Genomic DNA, 22367 nt, shown 5'->3' on the forward strand with positions numbered 1-22367 from the left:
TGAAAAAAAAAATGAATTGGAAAAAAAATTATTAGAAAAAAAAATAATTGAAAACAAATTATTTGAAAAAAGAATTAATTGAAAACAAATTTTGTTGGTAAAATTTTTAAATTTCTATTTAAAAACCAATGTAAACTCATTTTTTGAATTTACGTTTTGTCCTCCAATTTACAAACCGAGACAACCATTTATAAATCAAAAAAATTATCAAACAAGTTTTTATGACAGTTTTTTAAATTTTTGTAAATATAAATTGAAAACTGAAAATGAAATGGTTACCAAACAGGCTTTAGATGGTAAAAATACAGTAAAATTAACAAATAATTAAATAAGTTATCAACGTAAGAAATGACTTATCAAAAGATTCTTAGGCTATATATGGTTTGATTTTTAGAAAAAAAATAAAAAATAAAAAATTAATTTGGTTAAGAAATAAAAAATAAAAAATAATTATCATTTTTATATAATTTTTATCTTTCGAGTGGCTAGAAATTATGTTTTACAAATTAAATTCAAACAGCCATACATATGTATATAACCTGTCCAAAAATTAAAATGATAATTATTTTTTACCCTTAAATGATAATTATTTTTTATTTTTTATTTCTTAACCAAATTAATTTTTTATTTTTTAAAAAAATTTCTAAAAATCAAATCATACATAGCCTAAGAATCTTTTGATAAGTCATTTCTTACGTTAGTAACTTATTTAATTATTTGTTAATTTTATGACATTTTTTTTTCTATCTGAGGCCTGTTTGGTAACTACTTCGTTTTCAGTTTTCAATTTATATTTGCAAAAATTTTAAAAATTGTCATAAAAACTTGTTTGATAATTTTTTTAGTTTATAAATTGTTGTCTCAGTTTGTAAATTTGAGGAAAAAACGTAAATTCAAAAAATGAGTTTATGTTTGTTTTTAAATAGAAATTTAAAAATTTTACTAACAAAAAATTTTTTCAATTAATTTTTTTTCCAACTAATACTAACCGATGGGGAAATTGGTAATGCTACTTTAAACTTTAGGGAAGGGATTGTAATTTCTAAAATGTAAGGGGTGTCAATGTAATTTACCCCGTGAAGACAAAATTGGTATTTAAAAAAATTAAATTGTTGAGAGGGGGAGATCTGTTATGAAACTTTAAACGTCAGGAAGGGAGATGTAATTTCCAAAATGTGAAAGGAAAACTGTAATAAACATAAACCTTAGGGGGTGTCAGTGTAATTTACCCTAATTCAAATGATAAAATTATTGGAATACCCTTTGGCCATGTTTGTTATCCCCTATGAGTGGTAGCATTGGAATGTTAGTGAGGTTAGACCGGTGAAAACATATTCGGTTGAGAAAATTTATGAGTGGATTATTAGTCCAACCAGATTAACAATCCCACTATACAACCGGATTAACAAAACTAGAGAAGGTATGCGGTTGAAAAAATAATGAGGGAATTAAGTATTATTTTATTTTTATTTTTTTACCCAAGCACAACCTCTTTTTTTTTTTAAATTATATTTATTTTTAAAAAAAATTTAATATAGAATTTTTTTTTAAAAATTTATATAAAAATAATTTAGCAATTCCATCACTAATCATCACTCTCACTATCATCAAAATAAACACAATTTTATTTAATACCCTCACTAATAATTTTCACATTAAAAATATCTTCATTAACCATTCCTTTACTAACGATCACATCCAACCTAACTGTCAAACAAACGTGGCCTTTGTAAAACAAAATTTTCCTTTACCCTTTGCCTTTCTCTCTTTTCTGATCTCTACTCCGTATCTCAAACCAAGACAATCTTCACCTTCAACCTCTCATTCTTCCACAGTATCTTGCTCTGTCTTTCATCCACCATAGCCAAGAAACCTACAGATCCATACATCCACCAAACTCCTTTCCTGTTCCTGCCGATCACCACAACCCTGTCATGGCATAAGTGTCGTCACTGTTGCCTCTATTTCTCTCTCCATCTATTCTCTATCGTCTTTTCGTCTGAAAGGCACTACTTCCTCTGTTTTCTCATCACTCTACCACCCTTCACATCCCTTTGCAAAACCCACATCTCTTTATTCCTTTTGAGGCCTCAATTAAGCACATTTAACCAGCTAAAACAAAAGGGGATGCAACTTATTTACTGTCTCCATTGATCTTCGCACAAAAAAATGTTTAAGACCCACAAAAAAAAAACTCCCACAATAATGTGACATGATACATGTCAATTTTTTATTTGTCATAAATTCAATTGTGTATGGCCTACATCTCTTACCGCATCATTGTAGATAAATTTAATTATCCAAATTGTGGACTCCTAACATTACTCCTTTACACATGTAAGACGAAGGTTCCAGTAACAAGGTTTCTACAATGAGCTGCCAATGACATTAAAAAAATAAATAAATAAAATAAATTAAAATTCCAAATTCTTATATTAGACATTTTGTTTACTTTATTTTTCATAATAGATATATTATTTCTGTTTTTATTTGCTCAAGATCAAAATGTGTCTATCTTGTAGAGTTGATTGAATATGTACACAATGTGGTCTCGTTTTTTGAGATGGATTGGAATTGGAGGTGGTAACTTGGTGGGGAAGAGCTCCATCACTGTGGAATGGTTGTGTATAAACTAATTTTGGTGTGACGGCGAAATTTACTATTCACTAGTAAACAAATTTATAATTATATTTTGGTCTGTATTTAATAAAATCTTAATGCTGTATTTGGTTGAGAGATTTACAAAGGAAAATGTGTGTGAAATTATGTGAAATATAGGTATATTTTATTCACATTTCACCTACATTTTTCATTTTCCTTTCCAAATCCCTTTTCAAATTTCCTAACCAAACATAGTGTAAAAGGGTTGTTTTTAGAAAAAAAAAAATGAAAAAAAGGTTTTTCGAAATAATTTGCAAAAATAAGTCTTCATGTTGTACTCTGTTTGTTTGGATGGAAAATATATTATGTATTTTCTACCATATGGTACAACAGAAAACAAAAGTCAACAAAAGTCAATGGAAAACATTTTTTATGGTCAATGAAAAACAAATCTATTTATAGGCAGAAAATATTTTCACTTTTAAAAAAGCAAAAAATGTTTTTTGAAACAAAATTTTCTCAATGTCACCACATTACTACCAATACCATCACCTTTATTACTACCATGGCCACAACCACTATCACCATAGTCGTCGCCACCACCTTCGCCACCCCACAGCCATCGCTACTACCACTTTTACCTTAGTATGCTTCAGAAATATGAGTCGAATCCATCGCATGTGTTGGATTGGACCGACTTAGAGATAGACGGGGATGCCTCGTATGAGGAGAGACCGGTGAGGGTCTTGGATAGACGGGACCAAGTCTTGCGGGGCAAGACGATCCCCTTGGTTAAAGTTTTGTGGAAACATCACGGAGTTGAGGAAACAACTTGGGAACGTGAATTGGAAGTTCGAAAAAAATATCCAGATTGCTAATATATGACTTCGTATTGAGATTGTAATTGTTGTTGATGAAAAGTATGAACATTGTATATGTTTTAAATTATGAGAACATTGCATATGTTATGGGCATCTTGGAAACATGGGTTTACTATAAGCATTGCATATGTTTAGGAATCTGGAATACCACATATATTGTATCACTTTGGAAGCACTGTATATGCCCTGTACAATTCTTGGAAACTTGAATTTTGATTAGACATTGTCAATGTTTTGGAAATGGTGAATTTCGTTTCTATATGGGACTTGTTTATTGAGTCAATGAGGATGGATGACCGGGGAGTGGGTCATTGTCACGACCCAAACCCGCCCCTATAGGTTTAGCATCGTAACCGGCCAGTAATCCTTGGATTACCGAAGGCCTCTGAACAGATTAACAAGATTAAGGGGCTAGTGGAAGCAAATACATAAATATAGTTGTCCAATGAGTTGTGTTGACTTATATGAAACAGAATATTTAAAACTTTATATACATAACCGGTAGTCAACCATACATTATACCCACACATATTACAGTATTTTAAGTATAGCCAACGACATCAAATCAAGTCTTAAATAAACAGAAATCACAGAACTTAAACACAGGACGCTTCAGGAACCTCCACGTGAGGCACAATGGTTAGCTGACAACAGAACACAGATCCAGACAAAAGCCTTCAGGCTCGAACTCCAGAATGCTCACCTATACATATATATATATATATATACAAACAGTGAGCTAAAACCCAGTGAATAACATTAAGGTAAAGGGGTTAGTGAACGAAATCCAAACATATCATAGGCGAAAAAAGATCATAACATAGTCAGTCTCATATCAGAACATAATAATGGTACATCCCATAGAACACATCACAAAACATCTTCCGACTAGAGTAATCGGTTCCGGATACCGATTAAACACATATCACCACAATGAAGTGGCTAACGAGATCTCGTAATTACTTGTATGTCATGGACCCGCATTTTCATGCCGTCCCCCATGACTTGGGACTATCTATGGATGCCATAATAGATTTCAAACTTGGGATGTTCGTTCACGTAAACAGATATCATATCAGAAATCATAGCTTATCACATTTCATTTGGAACATAATTCATATAAACGTATCTTTACAATAACGTTACTCACAGTGGTTCCAGCAATGGTCAATCAATCCTCGAGTCTTGACCTACAATCACAGCATACATAACACAAGCATGTCTTATCACTACACATTCAAGTGGCCATTAAGGCTTAGCTTTCATTACATTGGTTCTTATTCTTTCTTATCATATTGCCTAAAACACACACACTTGCAGTCTCGGAACTTAGTACATTCTTTTCTTAGTGTGTTTCTAATCCATAACCTCATTACCATGGCTTAATTAAGGCTTAGGAATGCCTAAGATGCAATGAGAATGCCAAAACATGCCTTGGAACACTTAGGAAAATTTCTGAAAATAAGGTCCATGCTCGAGCGTAGCTTTCCTCGCTCAAGCGGACATGCAAAATGTGGATGGTCGCTCGAGCGCACATTTCTTCGCTCGAGCAATCTGTAAAAGACATGAAACTTCTGGGAGCTTGCAATTTACGCTCGAGCGGACTTTTGGTCGCTCGAGCGGAGTGCACGCACTCAGAGTGGTCGCTCGAGCGTGAACTCCCACGCTCGAGCGTAGATGTAAATTCTAGAATTTCCAGATTGCACCTACGAGCTCAAAACTCGAATTCCAACCTTCAAAACACATCTCTTGGGCCCCAAAACTTGAGATAACATAGCAAACTTGTAAAACATGAAGAATTTAGGATAATTTCATAAAATCATGGCCCAAGAGTTTGTTAAAAACTCACAATTTCAACTTAAAACATGATGAATGTTTATGAACACAACACGCATGAATTTTTCTTGTATCAAACTTCTCAAAACATGATCAAACACTACAAAACAACTTGAAACTTGATGACTTCCCTAAATGAAGTTGAATTTCAAATATGTAAGAGAGGATTCATGAAAATCATGCTCAATTTGTAAGAAAATGTACATGCATGTATGAATTGCAACTCAAATCTTCCATCTTCTTGACCAACATATGTAAATTACATGCAATGATCCTAACAACTCCATGAATTCATCTCTACAACACATAACTCTTTGAATTAATAGTCAAAAGCTTACCTAGAGTCTTGAATCACTCTTGTTCTAGCACAATCTTGGTGAATTCAACACAAAACCTTCAATTCTTCTTCAATCTCTTCCTATCTCTCTCTAGAATTGTGCTCCTTCTCTCTCTAAAATGTTTCACCAGATTTTTCCACTCAAGGGATAAAAGAAAATGAGCTCAAAATAAGCTTATGTCTCATATATATGTTTATGGTCCTAAAACACATTAATTAGAATATTAGGCTAACCAAACATGACTTAATTAATCAGACTGAATCAATTTTTTTTTAATAAAACTTGCCATATGGTTCTAAAAATTCCAAATAACATATTGATGTAATCAATTTCGGTTTCGGGTGCCGATAAGGCTTTCAATTTACATATTAAAGCGGTATTCCAGACAAATATTTCTACAAGTAACAGACAGAGAGTCAAATGTCATACAAATTACATAATAAACCCATAATTTATTTTATTCACTTAATTAATATCCTTAATTACCGATTAGTGGCTAATTACAGATCGGGGTTATTACAGTCATGGTGATTAACTTGTAAGAATAACTTGGTTTTGAAAGATCTAATGTTGATTTGAACTTAATTTCAAATTTCGAGGACAAAATTCTTTAAGAGGGGGAGGATATAGCGATTCCGGATTTTAGCCCGACTTTTATGGTGTTCCGGACTAGGGTCTCGTGGTTTAATGTTGTTGTTTATGCCTTTTCCTCCTCTTACTCTTTGAATTTGAGTTTTGGAATGTCTTGAGCGTGTTTAGAACAGGTTGGTTGCTAGTTGGTCTAGAACCTTATTGTTCAAAATTTTGGCCTTCCGCTCGAGCGGGGCCTTCTTGCACTCGAGCGGGTTTTGCAAACCTTCAGTACTTTGCATGTTTGCAAAAATGCTGGAGAAGTGTTTTTAACGCTCAAGCGAGCAGCCTTTCTTGCGCTCGAGCGGCTGTCTGAAGTTTGTAAAATACTAGAAGTATGTATTCTACGCTCGAACGGGTCTTATTGCACTCGAGCGGGTAGTGCCTTGTTGTTGTGTCTTGGCGCTCGAGGGGGACGAATTTTTGTGTCTGATGCTCGAGCGTCAAACTCTCCGCTCGAGCGGACTACGCGTATATTAGATCGTAAAAGTGACTTTTTACATAACTTTTTCATCTCTTTTCACCCAAAACCCTAAAGTTGAGAGCCTCTCTCTCTAAAACTCTCTTTCTCTCTACATTTTGACCTAGATCCTTTTTTCTCTACACCATTGAGCCTTTATTAAAAAGATAGAGCTCCTTAAGATCTTCTCTTCTACCCTATTAAAGTTGGATTTTGGCATTTTTGGGATTCCACCCTTGCTTGGCTCGTCTTTACTCTTTCAGGTAGGAAATTTCTACACTTTGATATGGGTTTTAACTTAGGTATTTTGTAGTTGTGCAACAATGGTGGATTTGGGGTATTTTGAACACAAACCTAGGGTTTGGGTGTTATGTAAAAGAAAGGTTTTTGGTGGAAATAAAATTAAAGAACATGGGGTTGAAAATGAAGTCTTGTAGTGTCAAGATAGTTGCTTTTGGTACTTGGTTGAGATTTGGGGGAAGAATGGAAATTTGCCCTAGAATAAGTATTATGTTTATTTTGTATAAATGAATGAAATTGATGTTGTAAACACGGAATTGGACATGTATGGAGATGGATAGTAAAATGAAATGAATGATGCGTCTCACCCTTAGAAATTTTGAATAAATTATATATCAGTTTAGAAATATCTATATTGGGCTATCCATGGAAGATAGCTTTGATTGTTGTAGAAAGTGCATGTGGATTAGGTGAATTGAAACTATCCCATGGTTGACTATCATTGAATATCATCATGTTGTGATACATTGTATATGTATGTTTAATTGGGAGTGAAAAGGGGATGTACTCCATATGTGATTTTGTATTTATATGCATTGCACATGCATGTTTGTTTGGGAGGAGAAAGGAAATGGACTCCATTATAATTAAGTTGACCAGAGTGTCCTAGGTGAAAGTCTTGAAATCTATACATGGGTACCGATCCTGCGGACGAAATATCCGTAAAATGGCAATTGGATGTGTTGATGTGTTGACTTGAAATTGTTGAGTTATTGAGTTGTAGTCTCACTTGAGTTATTGGAGAGGATACATAAAATTGGTTCATCTAGCAAGATGAACAATCGGGAAAATGGAATGAGCTGTGGTCATGTTATGTTGTAAATACAAGAAATGATGAATGTTTTAGCCTTAACATTGTTATGCGCACTACTCCTATACTTCTGTTAAATCTCATATACTGTGCTAAATTATCTTTACTGGGCTGTGGCTCACCCTATTTGGGAAAAAACATTTCAGGTAATGACGGCATGCTTCCACCAAGGTAATAGCATTGGAGGGTTATTTGGGAAGCAATAGGGCTTCTTGTTTTGTTTCCTTTTTGTATAGCCTAGAGCTTAAATTGTAAGGGCTAGACCCACTTTTGTTATAACCGAGTTAAGACTTGGAAAGGTGGAAGCCCGATGGGCATTTATTATGATAAACTCTATTGTAATACTAACTTTGTGTAATTGGAGAACTGTTTACTCCGATGTACGTTGCCTTCTTTATATATGTTTTTGGGTTGTATTTCGAGGGCATTACATTTTCCATTTTCTTTTCCAAATCCCTTTTCAAATTTCCTAACCAAACATAGTGTAAAAGGGTTGTTTTTAGAAAAAAAAAAAAAAATGAAAAAAAGGTTTTTCGAAATAATTTGCAAAAATAAGTCTTTATATTGCACTCCGTTTGTTTGGATGGAAAATATGTTATGTATTTTCTGCCATATGGTACAACAGAAAACAAAAGTCAACGGAAAACATTTTTTTATGGTCAATGAAAAACAAACCTATTTAGGCAGAAAATATTTTCACTTTTAAAAAAGTAAAAAACATTTTTTGAAACAAAATTTTCTCAATGTCACTACATTATTACCACTACCATCACCTCTATTACTACCATGGCCACAACTACCATCACTACAGTCGTCACCACCACCTTCACCACCCCACATCCACTGCCACTACCACCTTTACCTTATTACTACCACTACCACCATACCATTACTGCCACTACCACTTCCAACGCTAACGCTTCCGCTTCCACTTCCACTTTCACCTCCACCCTACTGCCGCCACCATTACTGCCAACATTACTACCACTAATGCAACCATTATTATATTAATTTCAAGAATGCAATTAAACATAAGAAAATGTTTTCCATGGAAAATGTTTTTCGCCGAAACAAACGGAGCGTTAGTTCATTTGTTGTGTTTTCGTGAACAGAAAACATAAAACAAAAATAATAACCTACCCAACTAAGTAGACGAAGAATGATTAATGAAGCTTATCAATTACCTTTCCAGAAACAACAAACAAAAATATGTAATTTCTCTCTTCTCTATTTCTCTATTTTATCGTTTTCCCTCATCAGCAGTTTCTATTTTTCTTCCTCTACAAATCTTCACTCTTTTCTTGCTTCAATGATGAAAGTTTCTCTTTTGGAAACAGATCATATGAAATCAAATAAATGGCAAGGAAAGTTGAGCATGGGGAAAGAGATGGTAAAGTGGCTATAAGAGGGTAATTTGGGCATTTCATGTGTTATTTATGTTGATGTTAGCATTTTCCTAGTTTGCCACCAGACGGTTCCAAGTGTTATACACTTGTGTAACATAGGGGAGTTCAACGATATTTCAGAGAATAAAAGGAATGATAGTGTGATTTGTGACAAATTGGAGGGGTGTGCTAGTGTAATTTACCTTTTTAAAAAATATTTGTGAGTTAATGATAAATTTTATAAATATTAATAATCAAAATGAGTTTTTAGTTTAATATCCTTAGTAATATTTTTTAGAATGAAAAAGACAACACAATTTTCTATATTAGTTTAAGTCCTCCAAAACACATGGTGGCAAAATTCTATAACTTTATTTTTATCCCATTTGAAAATTTGAAAATTCTATAATTTTTTTTTATCTAAATCTCTATTATATGTATATATATATATATATATATAATTTGTGTTTTTTGAATCGTTTCATCAAGACATGTCAGTGAAATTTGTGTTGGTCAATGAAATTTCATTGACCAAGTTCATCTAAGTAAAATTTCGATTCATCAGTGAAATTTCGATAACTAAGTCAGCCTAAGTCAGTAAAATTTCGGTTGGTTAGTGAAATTTTGATGGTCAAGCCATTGTCAGTGAAATTTCGACAACCAAGCCAGTGAGTCAATGAAATTTCATGATTTTTTCATTCAAAATTCATATTATGCATGGATCTTGTTTGAATGATCTTCATTCTAAAAATATAAATTTTACACAAAATGGAGATATAAATTAAAAGTTATTTAAAATTTTGAAATCACTTAAGCATAATATAAAAGGTGTGATAAGATACCTAAACTATTAAAATAATAACACTGTAAGATCTAAGAACGAAAATTATCTTGGACCTCTCTTATTACTGAAACTACAGGAAGGATGTATTGTTAATTTTTCCCTTAGTATAATCTATCTATCTATATCTATATATTATATAAGCAAAAGGTGATTTTTAGTGAGAAGAGCTAAGAGAACTCTAAGTGCTCAATCTAAATTTTTTGATTTTTTAATTTAAAAAAATAATTAATAAATCACACACTAACAATTTTTTTTTTAAACAAAGTGCATTTTTTATTTCTAAAATCATTCATTCCTTACCATCAAACAATGAAGGAGTTTTCCAGTTAAGAAAAAATAATTAATAAATCACACACTCAAAAAGGAATTTTTCAATTAAAAAATTAATAAATCCCACTCAAAAATATTTTGTTGTAAAATATTTTCTATTAAAATATTTTAAATTCTTCACCATAAAGTATAAAATAATTTATATAATTAAAATTTCGTAAGATATTTTTTTTCCCCTCACCATGGCCATTACTACTGAACGTATATGTCAAATCTCATTATTTTCATACATAGTAAACCTTAATAGGGTTTCTTTAAGATCCAAACTCTCAATTCAATTTTTTTTTAATTTTAATTTTTTTTAATAATGAAAATATTAATTGTCATTATGTGTGGCATTTTAATTAGGTCATAATTAAATTCATGAAGTTTTATATTAAACCCATAAATTATGCCACCATAATTACCATTTCAAATTACTTCCTTAATTTATGTTTACCATACCAAATTTATTTTCAAAATTGCTTCCCTAAGATTGCATTAATGCATGATTTTGATACATTCATACATACACATATGGAAAATAATCGATTCTTTAACTTAAAATTTGAACATTATTGATTTTTTAACATGGTCGGGGCTTCTCTCTAGTACTCCATCAGATTGGAGAGGTGTTGTTAGGCATTGTGGGCCCCCTTTTGGGTTCTATTTTGATAATATGAACCACTCATATTTTAAAATTCATCGACTACATCACTCCTGTAAAAAATCAAGTCAATCAGATAATGGCAACCATGTGTTTGTATGAAAAAAATGGACGGTGAGAAAATGAACGGTTCATACAAAATTGATCCAAACATGTGATTTATGTTATCTAATCAACTTGATTTTTTGCAGCGACGATCTACTCGACGAATCATAAAATATGAACGGTTCGGATCATCAAAACGGGACCCAAAAATTATCCCATTGAATGATTAATCCGATATCACAAATCCCAAACTAATTTATACTAGTCACGAATCGATAAATTATAATATAATTTATATATAATGTTTAAATTTATTATTATCAAATATTTTTACTAAGATTAAAGCTAAAATATGACATATAATTTAGGGCGACTCTATCTTAGATAATGTTATAATATATAAATATATGAAACTATTTATTTCATAGTGCTAACATAAATATATAATTTTTTACCCAAGTTCAAATTTTTTAATAGATATATATCAAAATATGTTCATATTTTTATTTTAAAAATAAAAATACGTATAAATATTTATTTACCAGTTTAATAAATAAATAGGTGAAATGATTCATAAGTTGGGTATAAACCAAGACAATTTTTAATGATTTGGTGAAAGTAACGTTGGTATAAATATACAAGTTATTTATGTGTAACGCTGATAAAAATGAATAAAATTTAATTGATTATAAATCAGTTTTACAACATATTTTAAATAAATTTTATATTATTATTTAATTTTAAAACTAATTTTTGGTTATTTATTTATACTCGTGTATAGCACTACCAAGGTCACTTTACCGGCTCTTAGCACAAAATACAAATATAACTAATTTAAATTTTAAAAAGAAAAGTTACGTTTATTTTTATTTGGGAAAATTACATATACCATTCTCGAGGTTTACCAAAATTACAGATACCCCCTAAAGTTTGAGAAATTACAGATACCTCCCTGAAGGTTATATTTGTATAACAAATTAAGGGACAAATTGTTATGAAAATATAAACCTCAGGGGATAATTTGTTATAAAAATATAAACCTTAGGCAGGTATCTGTAATTTTTGAAACCTCAGGAGGGTATCTGTAATTTAGCTAAACCTCGAGGGAGGTATATGTAATTTGCCCTTTTTATTTGGTAGTTTCAAAATACAAAAATTGCTAAAATTTATAGCTTATTGACACAAAACAAAATTAAAATGAAACTAACCATGATTTTAAAAAGAAAAGTGATGCTATTTTATTTATTTATTTTTTATTTAGTAGCTTCATAATGCAAAAATTGTTGAAATTTATAGGTTATTGATACAAAAATAAAAAAGATGATCCATTGAATTTTTTTTTTTTTTTTTTTTTAATTAAGTAGCTTTAGAGTACCAAATTTGTTAAAAAATATTAGTAGTTGACACAAAATAGAGTTAAAATTTGTATAATAAGATATTATAAATACTTATTTTTTAACTACAAGAAATTTAAATTTTAAAAAATTATGTAAATAATGTTTCATCTTTAAAATTATTAAATAATTTTAGTAATGAATCAATTTCTAAGAATGTCCACAACAAAAAAATAAAAAATAAAAATAAAAAAATTCTATGAATGTGTGTTTTTTTTTTTTTTTTGTTACAGGGAAATCCTCTCACTCTCCCGTTGGTCCAAGGCAGCGCCCCGAGGAGATCACCAGGGTGTCCTGTTGTCCGTTCTGAGTAAGAGACTATAACCTGGAAACTTGTCCCGACCTCCCAAGGCAAGCTCCGCTTAAGTCAAGACTCGCACAGCGGCGAGAATTAAACCCACGCCAAGTAGCTGATAAGGCATCCTTGAGGTCAACCTCCTAACCAACTGTGTTACGCCCAACAGATTGACTCAGAGGGAAGTTAAACTCAGAACCTAAGGACTTAAACCCCATACCCTTACCAAGTTGCCAGTCACCCTAGGTTAATATGAATGTGTTAAGAAAGGCATCACGCGTCTTTGCGGGTGGAGCCCCACCGAAGACGACTTAAGTGGACGACTTTCCGATGAATTATTAAAGTTGATGTTCGGAAGTCACATGCGCGTCTCATTCCGGAAAATTGTTGAGAAAATATCAAATCAATAGTCTTTTTAAAAGGGTAAATTAAACTGTCACCCCTTATTTTTATAAAATTACACTGTCGCCCCTTTAATAATCAAAATATCACTGATCTCCCAGTCAGTTAACACTATTAATTCAAATGATAAAATTATTGGAATACCCTTTGGCCATGTTTGTTGTCCCCTATGAGTGGTAGGATTGGAATCATAATGAGGTTAGACCTGTGAAAGCTTGTTTGGTTGAGAAAATTTATGAGTGGATTATTAGTCTAGCCGGATTAACAATCTCCTTATACAACTGGGTTAACAAAGCTGGAGAAGGTATGTGATTGAAAAAATAGTTAGGGGATTAAGTGCTAATTTATTATTATTTTTTTTATATTTTTTTACCGAAGTGCAACCTATTATTTGTAATAAAAAAAATATATTTGTTTTAGAATTTTTTTTAATATAGAAATATATATTTTTTAAATTTTATATAAAAATAATTTAGTAATCCCATCACTGATCATCACTCCCACTATCATCAAAATAAACACACTTTTACTTAATCCCCTCACTAACAATCTTTACATTAATAATCTCTTCACTAATCATCTTCTCACTAACAAGCACATCCAACCCAACTGCCAAACAAACGTGGCATTTACAAAACAAAATTTTCCTTTACCCTTTACCTTTCTTTCTTTCTTTCTCGCTTTTCTGATCTATACTCTGTCTCAAACCAAGACAATCTCCATCTTCAACCCCTCATTGTTCCACAATATCTCTCTTGCTCTCTCTTTCATCCACCATAGCCAAGAAACCTACCGATCCATACATCCACCAAACTCCTTTCCTGTTCCTGCCGATCACCACAACCCTATCATAGCATCAGTGTCGTCATTGCTGCCTTTATTTCTCTCTCCATCTATTCTCTATCATCTTTTCATTTGAAAAGCACTACTGCCCCTTTTCTCATCACTCTACCACCCTCCACATCTGTTTGCAAAAACCCACATCTCTTCATTCCAATTGAGGCCTCAATTAAGCACATTTAACCAGCTAAAATAAAAGGGAATGCAACTAATTTACTGCCTCCACTGACCTTCACACAGAAAAATTTTAAGACCCACAAAAAAACTCCCACAATAATGTGACATGATACATGTAAATTTTTGATTTGTCATAAATTCAATTGTGTATAACCTACATCTCTTATTGCATCATTGTAGATAAATTTAATGATCCAAATTGTGAACTTCTAACATTACTCCTTTACACATGCAAGACGAAGATTCTAGTAACAAGGTCTCTGCAATGAGCTGCCAATGACATTAAAAGAAAATTTCCAAATTCTTTTATTAGACATTTTGTTTACTTTATTTTTCATAATAGATATATTATTTCTGTTTTTATTTGCTCAAGATCAAAATGTGTCTGTCTTCTGGAGTTGATAAAATGTGTACTTGATGTGGTCTCGTTTTTGGAGATGGATTGGAATTGAAGGTGATAACTTAGTGGGAAAGAGCTCCATCGCTGTGGAATGGTTGCGTCTATACACTAATTTTGGTGTGATGGCAAAATTTAATATTCACTAGTAAACAAATTTATAATTATACTTCAGTTTGTGTTTAATAGAATCTTAACGCTGTATTTAGTTGAGAGATTTGGAAAGAGAAAGGAAAAGGAAAAATGTGTATGAAATTATGTGAAATATAGATATATTTTATTTACATTTCACCTATCTTTTCCCTTTCCCTTTCCAAATCCCTCCTTAAATATCCCAACCAAACACAACGTAAAGGAGTTGTTTTTAGAAAGAAAAAAAAAGTTTTTGGAAATAATTTGCAAAAATATGTTTTCATATTATGCTCCGTTTGTTTGGATGGAAAATATGTTATGTATTTTTTGCCATTTGGTACAACGGAAAACAAAAGTCAACGGAAAATATTTTTTTATAGTTGTTAGTAAAAATTATGCTAGGGTGGGATCAACGGAAGCTAGGCAGTAATTCAAACTAAACAACTTAAACAAGAACAATTAAACAATTGTGGTTTCAGTTCAAATGCCTCAAAAGGATTTTTGGATCAACAGATGGTAACAAAATAAACAAGAAGAAACAAACTGCTTTATATCAACTAATGGTAACAAAGTAGACAAGATAAACAAAAGTAATTTCAGATTGAAATCACCAAGGCTCATCCAATTACAAAGTACAAATTACAGTGGAAGAAACTACTCATAAGTTACAATCTAAACTACTGATATGTCTAAAAACTAAGTTGTTGTGTTTTTGTTCATCATTCCTCTTTCTACAAATCTTTTGGCCTTTATGGCTCTTCCTTTGCCACACCCCCATGATCTCCTCAATCTGCAACTGTTGTTGTGTAGCTGTTGCAATTGCTTCCTGACTTCTAGGCTGTTAAACCTCTCTAATCCTTCATTTCTCCTTTTCGAATTGCTCCTCCTTTAAGTTACCACATACCTCATATGCATGACATTGAATGTTGCATAATCTCATGATTTAAATGTCACATCCCAAAACCCGCCCCCTAAAGGTTTGGGCATGACCTAAGCAAAACTTGACATAAAAACTGGTGTACACACCGTACGGGGCCTTATCGGAAGCATAAAATATTAATATAACAGGAATACAAGCATACTCCATTGAGCTATTTCTAACATGCCAGGATCTCATGCATTATATACATCATCAAAAGCGGTTAAAGTTTAAAACTATATCCTTGGATATCGTGTATAACATATACATTTACAGTCCTAGCCCGATAATTGGGCATAACAAAAGGAATATAAAAGTTAAGTACAACATCCATAGGTGGCTCTCAAAAGCAGACCCATATCTTAGCAGCTTCACAAAATAAATGGCCTGGTATGGTGCCTGAACATGTAATGGTTGACAAAAGGGACAGCGTCAAAATTAGGACTGACCCCCTGACTGATAACCTACAGAAACAGACATAATAGAGAGTGAGCCGAGCTCAATGAGTAGTAATACATAATGAAAAATACCTGACTTGAAACTTAAATACATCAATACATAAAAGATGTAGCATGCACATGATTTGTCTGATTCTGCATTTAGCTCATAAAGGACCTAGGCCTATTCCCGTGACATAAACTTGTGGCTATAAGCCCTTGAAACATGATGGCACGAAGCCCTTGAACATATGGCACGAGGCCCTTGAACATATGGCACGAGGCCCTTGAACAGATACTTGAAACTTATGGCACATGGCCCTTGAACATATGGCACGAGGCCCTTGAACATATACTTGAAACTTATGGCACATGGCCCTTGAACATATTTTTCTTTACATATAACATTAACATATCTTAAACATGCATAAGAGCATTACATGCTTGAGACATTAACATGATGGCATAACATAACATAAGTACTACTACTCACAGTGTTGAGATGGCGTGTTGCTTCCTTCTGGAATGTGCCCTTGAATTTAATCCTACACTTCTACCAATTTGTTAAGCTTTCTTGTTGAATCCCTTCTCCCCCAATTTCTCTTCTTCACTTCCTCTTCTTTTCTCCCCCAAAAATGGTATTCACGTTTTTTTTTTCCTTTTTGACTAAAGCTCATGAAGTCTATACATATATAAGGCATATAGGACAAAAATGAATCGTTTAATCATCCCAAAATTAAAATTTCACGAACATGCTTAATATTACCTAAAAATTATGCTGATTACGAATATATAATCAATTTCAGCTAATTAAGCTGTTAAGGCTTCCAATTTCTAATTCAAACACGTTAATGGTGACAGATAGTTTCCTTGTGAGACAGATAGACATTCATAAACATGGATTTCACTTCCTTAATCATAATTTTTCACGGAACTACACAGTAAGCATTTAAAAGTACCATTTGAGGACTGAGAATATAACAGAAATCACATACGAGGGTCAGGTTATTACACTCTCCCCCCCTTAAATAAGTTTGGTCCTCCAAACTTGGGTTACCTTAGGGTTGGAACAGGTGTGGGTATTGACGTTGCATCTCTTCCTCTCTTTCCCATGTTGCGTCGATCCCGTAATGTTCTTGCCACTCAACTTTTACCATTGGAATCTCACGGGTTCGCAATTGTTTTACTTGTCGGTCCAAAATGCGAATTGGTTTTTCCTCATAAATCAACTTGTCGTTCAACTTAATTTGATGGTAATCAATAACATGTGACGGATCCGGAAGGTACCCACGAAGCATAGAGACATGAAACACGTTATGCACTTGACTCATATGTGGTGGAAGGGCAACTCGGTAGGCTACTGGACCCACTTTTTCCAGAATTTGAAAAGGACCGACATACCGGGGTGTCAACTTACCTTTCTTTCCGAATCTTGGGTGCCCTTTCATCGGAGTGACTTTCACGAAAACATAGCTATCTTCTTCAAATTCCAAATCTCTCCGTCGGTTATCAGCATAGCTTTTCTGCCTGCTTTGAGCAGTTTTCAATCTTTCCCGAATAACGTGAACTTTTTCAGTAGTCAACTGAATGATCTCCGGCCCTAATAAGGATTTATCCCCAACTTCAGCCCAGCACAGGGGAGAACGGCATGGTCTTCCATACAAAGCTTCATAAGGTGCCATGTCTATGCTCGAATGGTAACTATTATTATACGCAAATTCTATCAACGGGAGATGGGTTTCCCAACTGTCTTGAAAATCTAGTACACACATTCGGAGCATATCCTCAAGAGTCTGTATCGTCCTCTCGGATTGACCGTCGGTCTGAGGATGGAAAGCTGTGCTGAACTTTAACTCTGTACCCATTGCTTCCTGTAAACTTTGCCAGAATTTAGAAACAAACTTAGGATCTCTGTCTGACACAATTGAGACCGGAACACCATGAAGCCTCACAATTTCATTTACATAAATCTCTGCTAATTTATCTGCATTATACTGAGTTTTTACTGGCAAAAAGTGGGCGGACTTAGTTAATCGGTCTACAACGACCCAAATTGAATTCATACCTCGAGGAGTCCGTGGCAACCCTATAACAAAATCCATGGTCAGATGTTCCCATTTCCATTCTGGGATGGGAAGAGGTTGCAATAATCCGGCAGGTCTTTGATGCTCCACTTTTACTTGTTGACATTGCAAGCACTTAGAAACAAACTCCGCAATCTCCTTCTTCATACTTGGCCACCAAAAATTCTGCTTTAAATCTCGGTACATTTTAGTATTCCCTGGATGCATTGAGAACCTTGAGGTATGCGCGTCCTCCATCAATTTTTGTTTAAGACCCATCACACTTGGAACACATAGTCGGTTTTGAAACTTGAGCACTGAACCTACCACACTAAATCCCGGTTTTGGTTTTGTTTCGAACTCATCATGTATCTTCCTCAAAGTTTCATCTTCCATTTGGTGCGCTTTAATCTCTTCCAATAAGGTTGGTTGTGCTACTATCGTTGCCATTAGGGCTTTTTGACCATGTAACACAAGGTTCAATTCTTCCTTATCCAATTCAATTACCCAGTCCTTGTGTCCTGTAACCATACTCGCCATATCTGCTGAAATCCCCCTATTTTTCCGACTGAGCGCATCTGCAACTGTGTTGGCTTTACTAGGATGATAATGAATCTTCAGATCATAATCTTTCAAAAGTTCCAACCACCGTCGTTGCCGCATATTTAATTCTTTTTGAGTGAAAAGGTACTTGAGACTTTTATGATCAGTGTATACCGCACAGGTGCTTCCGTACAAATAATGTCTCCATATCTTTAAAGCAAAGACTACTGCTGCTAATTCCAGATCATGTGTGGGATAATTCTGCTCATGGAGTTTCAGCTGTCTAGATGCATAAGCGATGACTCTTCCGTTCTGCATAAGTACGCAACCAAGCCCTTTGTGTGAAGCGTCACTGTAGATCACAAATCCTTCTGTACCGGATGGTAAGGCCAAAACTGGTGCTGTTGTCAACCTTGTCTTCAATTCCTGGAAAGCAGATTCTCGTTCCTCTGACCATTCGAATGCAACTCCCTTCCGTATTAGTTGTGTAAGTGGCACAGCAATTTTAGAGAAATCTCGAACAAATCTCCTGTAATAACCAGCTAATCCCATAAAACTACGCACCTCAGTCACATTAGTGGGAGTTGGCCAATTTACGACTGCCTCAATCTTGTGTGGATCCACAGAAACTCCTTCCTTTGTGATGATATGCCCCAGAAATGCCACCTCTAGTAACCAGAATTCACATTTCTTCAGCTTTGCGTATAATTTCTTTTCCCGGAGGGTTTGAAGGATTAAACGGAGGTGATTCTCGTGAGCATCCGCATTCTTTGAATAGATGAGAATATCGTCAATAAAGACCACCACAAATTCATCCAAATAGGGCTTGAAAACGCGGTTCATCAAATCCATGAAAGCTGCTGGCGCGTTAGTAACTCCGAATGGCATAACCAAAAATTCATAATGACCGTACCGGGTCCGAAAAGCTGTCTTCTCAATATCATCAGCCTTGACCTTTAATTGATGGTACCCAGATCGCAGATCAATCTTGGAAAAGACTTGTGCCCCCTGCAGCTGGTCAAATAGGTCATCAATCCTTGGTAATGGATACTTATTCTTGATTGTGACTTTATTAAGTTCCCTATAGTCAATACAAAGCCAGAGTGTTCCATCCTTCTTCTTTACAAACAGAACCGGTGCACCCCACGGAGACACACTCGGACGAACGAACCCCTTGTCCAATAAATCTTGCAATTGCACTTTCAATTCCTTCATCTCAACTGGCGACATTCTATACGGAGTCTTTGATATGGGTTGAGTTCCTGGTGCTACTTCAATGGTAAACTCAATTTCACGGTCTATCAACTGCCCTGGTAATTCTTCAGGAAAGACGTCCGGAAATTCACACACAATCGGGATCATGTCAACAGTTCCATTCACCACTTGCCCCTCCAAAACACTGCATAAATACCCCTGACCCCCTTTTTGAATTAATTTACATGCCTTTGCTGCCGAGATCAAATAAGGTGGAGAAATTACGCCATGCCCTTGTAAGGTAGACTCTACTTGTCCCGGAGGGTGGAAACTGACTCGTTTAGTTAGACAATCTATAGTTGCACCGTATTTACCCAACCAATCCATTCCCAGAATAATGTCAAAATAAGTCATGTCAAGAGGTAACAGGTTGGCATATACCCGGACATCCCCAAGCTCGAGTTCGCAACCATAATAAACAGAAGTACAAAGCATAGAATCTCCCATAGGTGAGGACACACATAACATATAAGACAGTGTTTCTTCAGTTTTGTCTAAGTTTTGTGCAAATAATTTTGACACAAAAGAATGAGTAGAGCCAGAGTCAAATAAGATAGAAGCAGAGTGACCGTGAACCATAAATGTACCTGACACCACTGTTGCTGCATTCTGCACATCTCCTGGAACCAATGCAAACACCCTGCCTTGTCTCGCTATGTCTTTATTGTTGTTAGGTTTGACCGGCGCCTTGGTGTTAGTAATTGGTGTCGACCCTGCTGAGCTAGTAGCAGTCCTGTTACCATTTCGTTGATTCCTCTGAGGGCAATCCTTTATCAAATGACCCGTCTTTCCGCACTGATAACAGGCTCCAGACTTCCATTGACATATCCCATGGTGCCTCTTTCCACATTCCGAACAAACAGGAATTGTACCCTGATTAGGGGCAGAAGTATTCGTAGTCCCTGAGTTTTGTTTCTTGTTTGGTGGAGTAGTCACTCCCTTTGACCATTGATTATTTTGCCTCTTTCCTTTCCATTCAGCAATCCGGTTCTGAGCAGCAAGGTTTCCTTCAGCTATAACAGCCCTCTCCAGCACGTCTACGTAGGTAGGCAACTTTAATATATTGACTCGATCCAAGATGGCACCCCGTAAGCCCCCTTCAAATTTTCGTGCCTTTTTATAATCCGTGTCCACCATATGCGGCGCATACCGGGCTAACTCTACAAATTGGGCCTCATACTCAGCAACAGTCTTGTTCCCTTGTCTGAGGGTTTCGAATTCTGTCACCTTTTTGTCTCGCATGCTTTGGGGGAAATATTTATCATAAAACAGCCCCAAAAATCTATCCCATGTTAACTCTGGATGGATTGTCCTCGTAAGCATCCACCACCTCCGTGCCTCGTCCTCAAGAGTGAAGGCCGCTAGTTGTACCTTTTGAGCTTCGGTGCAGGGAAAGACTTCAAATAACTTCTCTATGCCCAATACCCAGGCCTCAGCTTTCATCGGTTCTATTCCTCCTTTGAAAGTTGGCGGTTTCATCTTTTTAAACTCCTTAGTGAGGGTGATAGTTCGGTCTTCAGCATGAAAATCTTGCACTACAGGTGGGGGTACTGGTGGTGGTGGCGGCTGTTGGGGAGGCTGTTGCTGTTGTTGCCGTAAGGTCTCTGCCATTTCCATAAGCATCCTTTCCATCCTATCCAGTCGTGCTGAGGTGGCATCTTCCACATCTTCTGTCCTTGTTCTCACCATGGTCTACACAACAATTAATTTATTACTATAGACATAATGCGACATGATTAGTATTATCAGAGTACACTTAATGTTGCCATCAAACTTGTCTTATATGTTTAGGATGTCATGCATGAGGCCTAAATCCTTTCTAGACACCCTATAGCTCAATGGATCCGTGTGTGAGATAGCAACTCGTGCTCTGATACCACTGTCACATCCCAAAACCCGCCCCCTAAAGGTTTGGGCATGACCTAAGCAAAACTTGACATAAAAACTGGTGTACACACCGTACGGGGCCTTATCGGAAGCATAAAATATTAATATAACAGGAATACAAGCATACTCCATTGAGCTATTTCTAACATGCCAGGATCTCATGCATTATATACATCATCAAAAGCGGTTAAAGTTTAAAACTATATCCTTGGATATCGTGTATAACATATACATTTACAGTCCTAGCCCGATAATTGGGCATAACAAAAGGAATATAAAAGTTAAGTACAACATCCATAGGTGGCTCTCAAAAGCAGACCCATATCTTAGCAGCTTCACAAAATAAATGGCCTGGTATGGTGCCTGAACATGTAATGGTTGACAAAAGGGACAGCGTCAAAATTAGGACTGACCCCCTGACTGATAACCTACAGAAACAGACATAATAGAGAGTGAGCCGAGCTCAATGAGTAGTAATACATAATGAAAAATACCTGACTTGAAACTTAAATACATCAAT

General features: G+C 34.8%; 1 protein-coding gene across 1 annotated transcript; it reads right to left on the bottom strand.

Annotated features, from left to right (window-relative positions):
* Positions 1-17158: 17158 nt before the first annotated feature.
* Positions 17159-21649, bottom strand: LOC145803564 (uncharacterized). Its single transcript, XM_082896868.1, has 3 exons — positions 19841-21649; positions 19271-19474; positions 17159-19177 (listed from the first exon to the last, which is right to left on the bottom strand). The coding sequence occupies exons 1-3, from the start codon at positions 21647-21649 to the stop codon at positions 17159-17161; spliced, it is 4032 nt and encodes a 1343-aa protein (XP_082752994.1).
* Positions 21650-22367: the final 718 nt, after the last annotated feature.

Source organism: Camellia sinensis, chromosome 12 (assembly GCF_055761805.1).
Source record: "Camellia sinensis isolate YWXY chromosome 12, ASM5576180v1, whole genome shotgun sequence".
Taxonomy (NCBI): domain Eukaryota; kingdom Viridiplantae; phylum Streptophyta; class Magnoliopsida; order Ericales; family Theaceae; genus Camellia; species Camellia sinensis.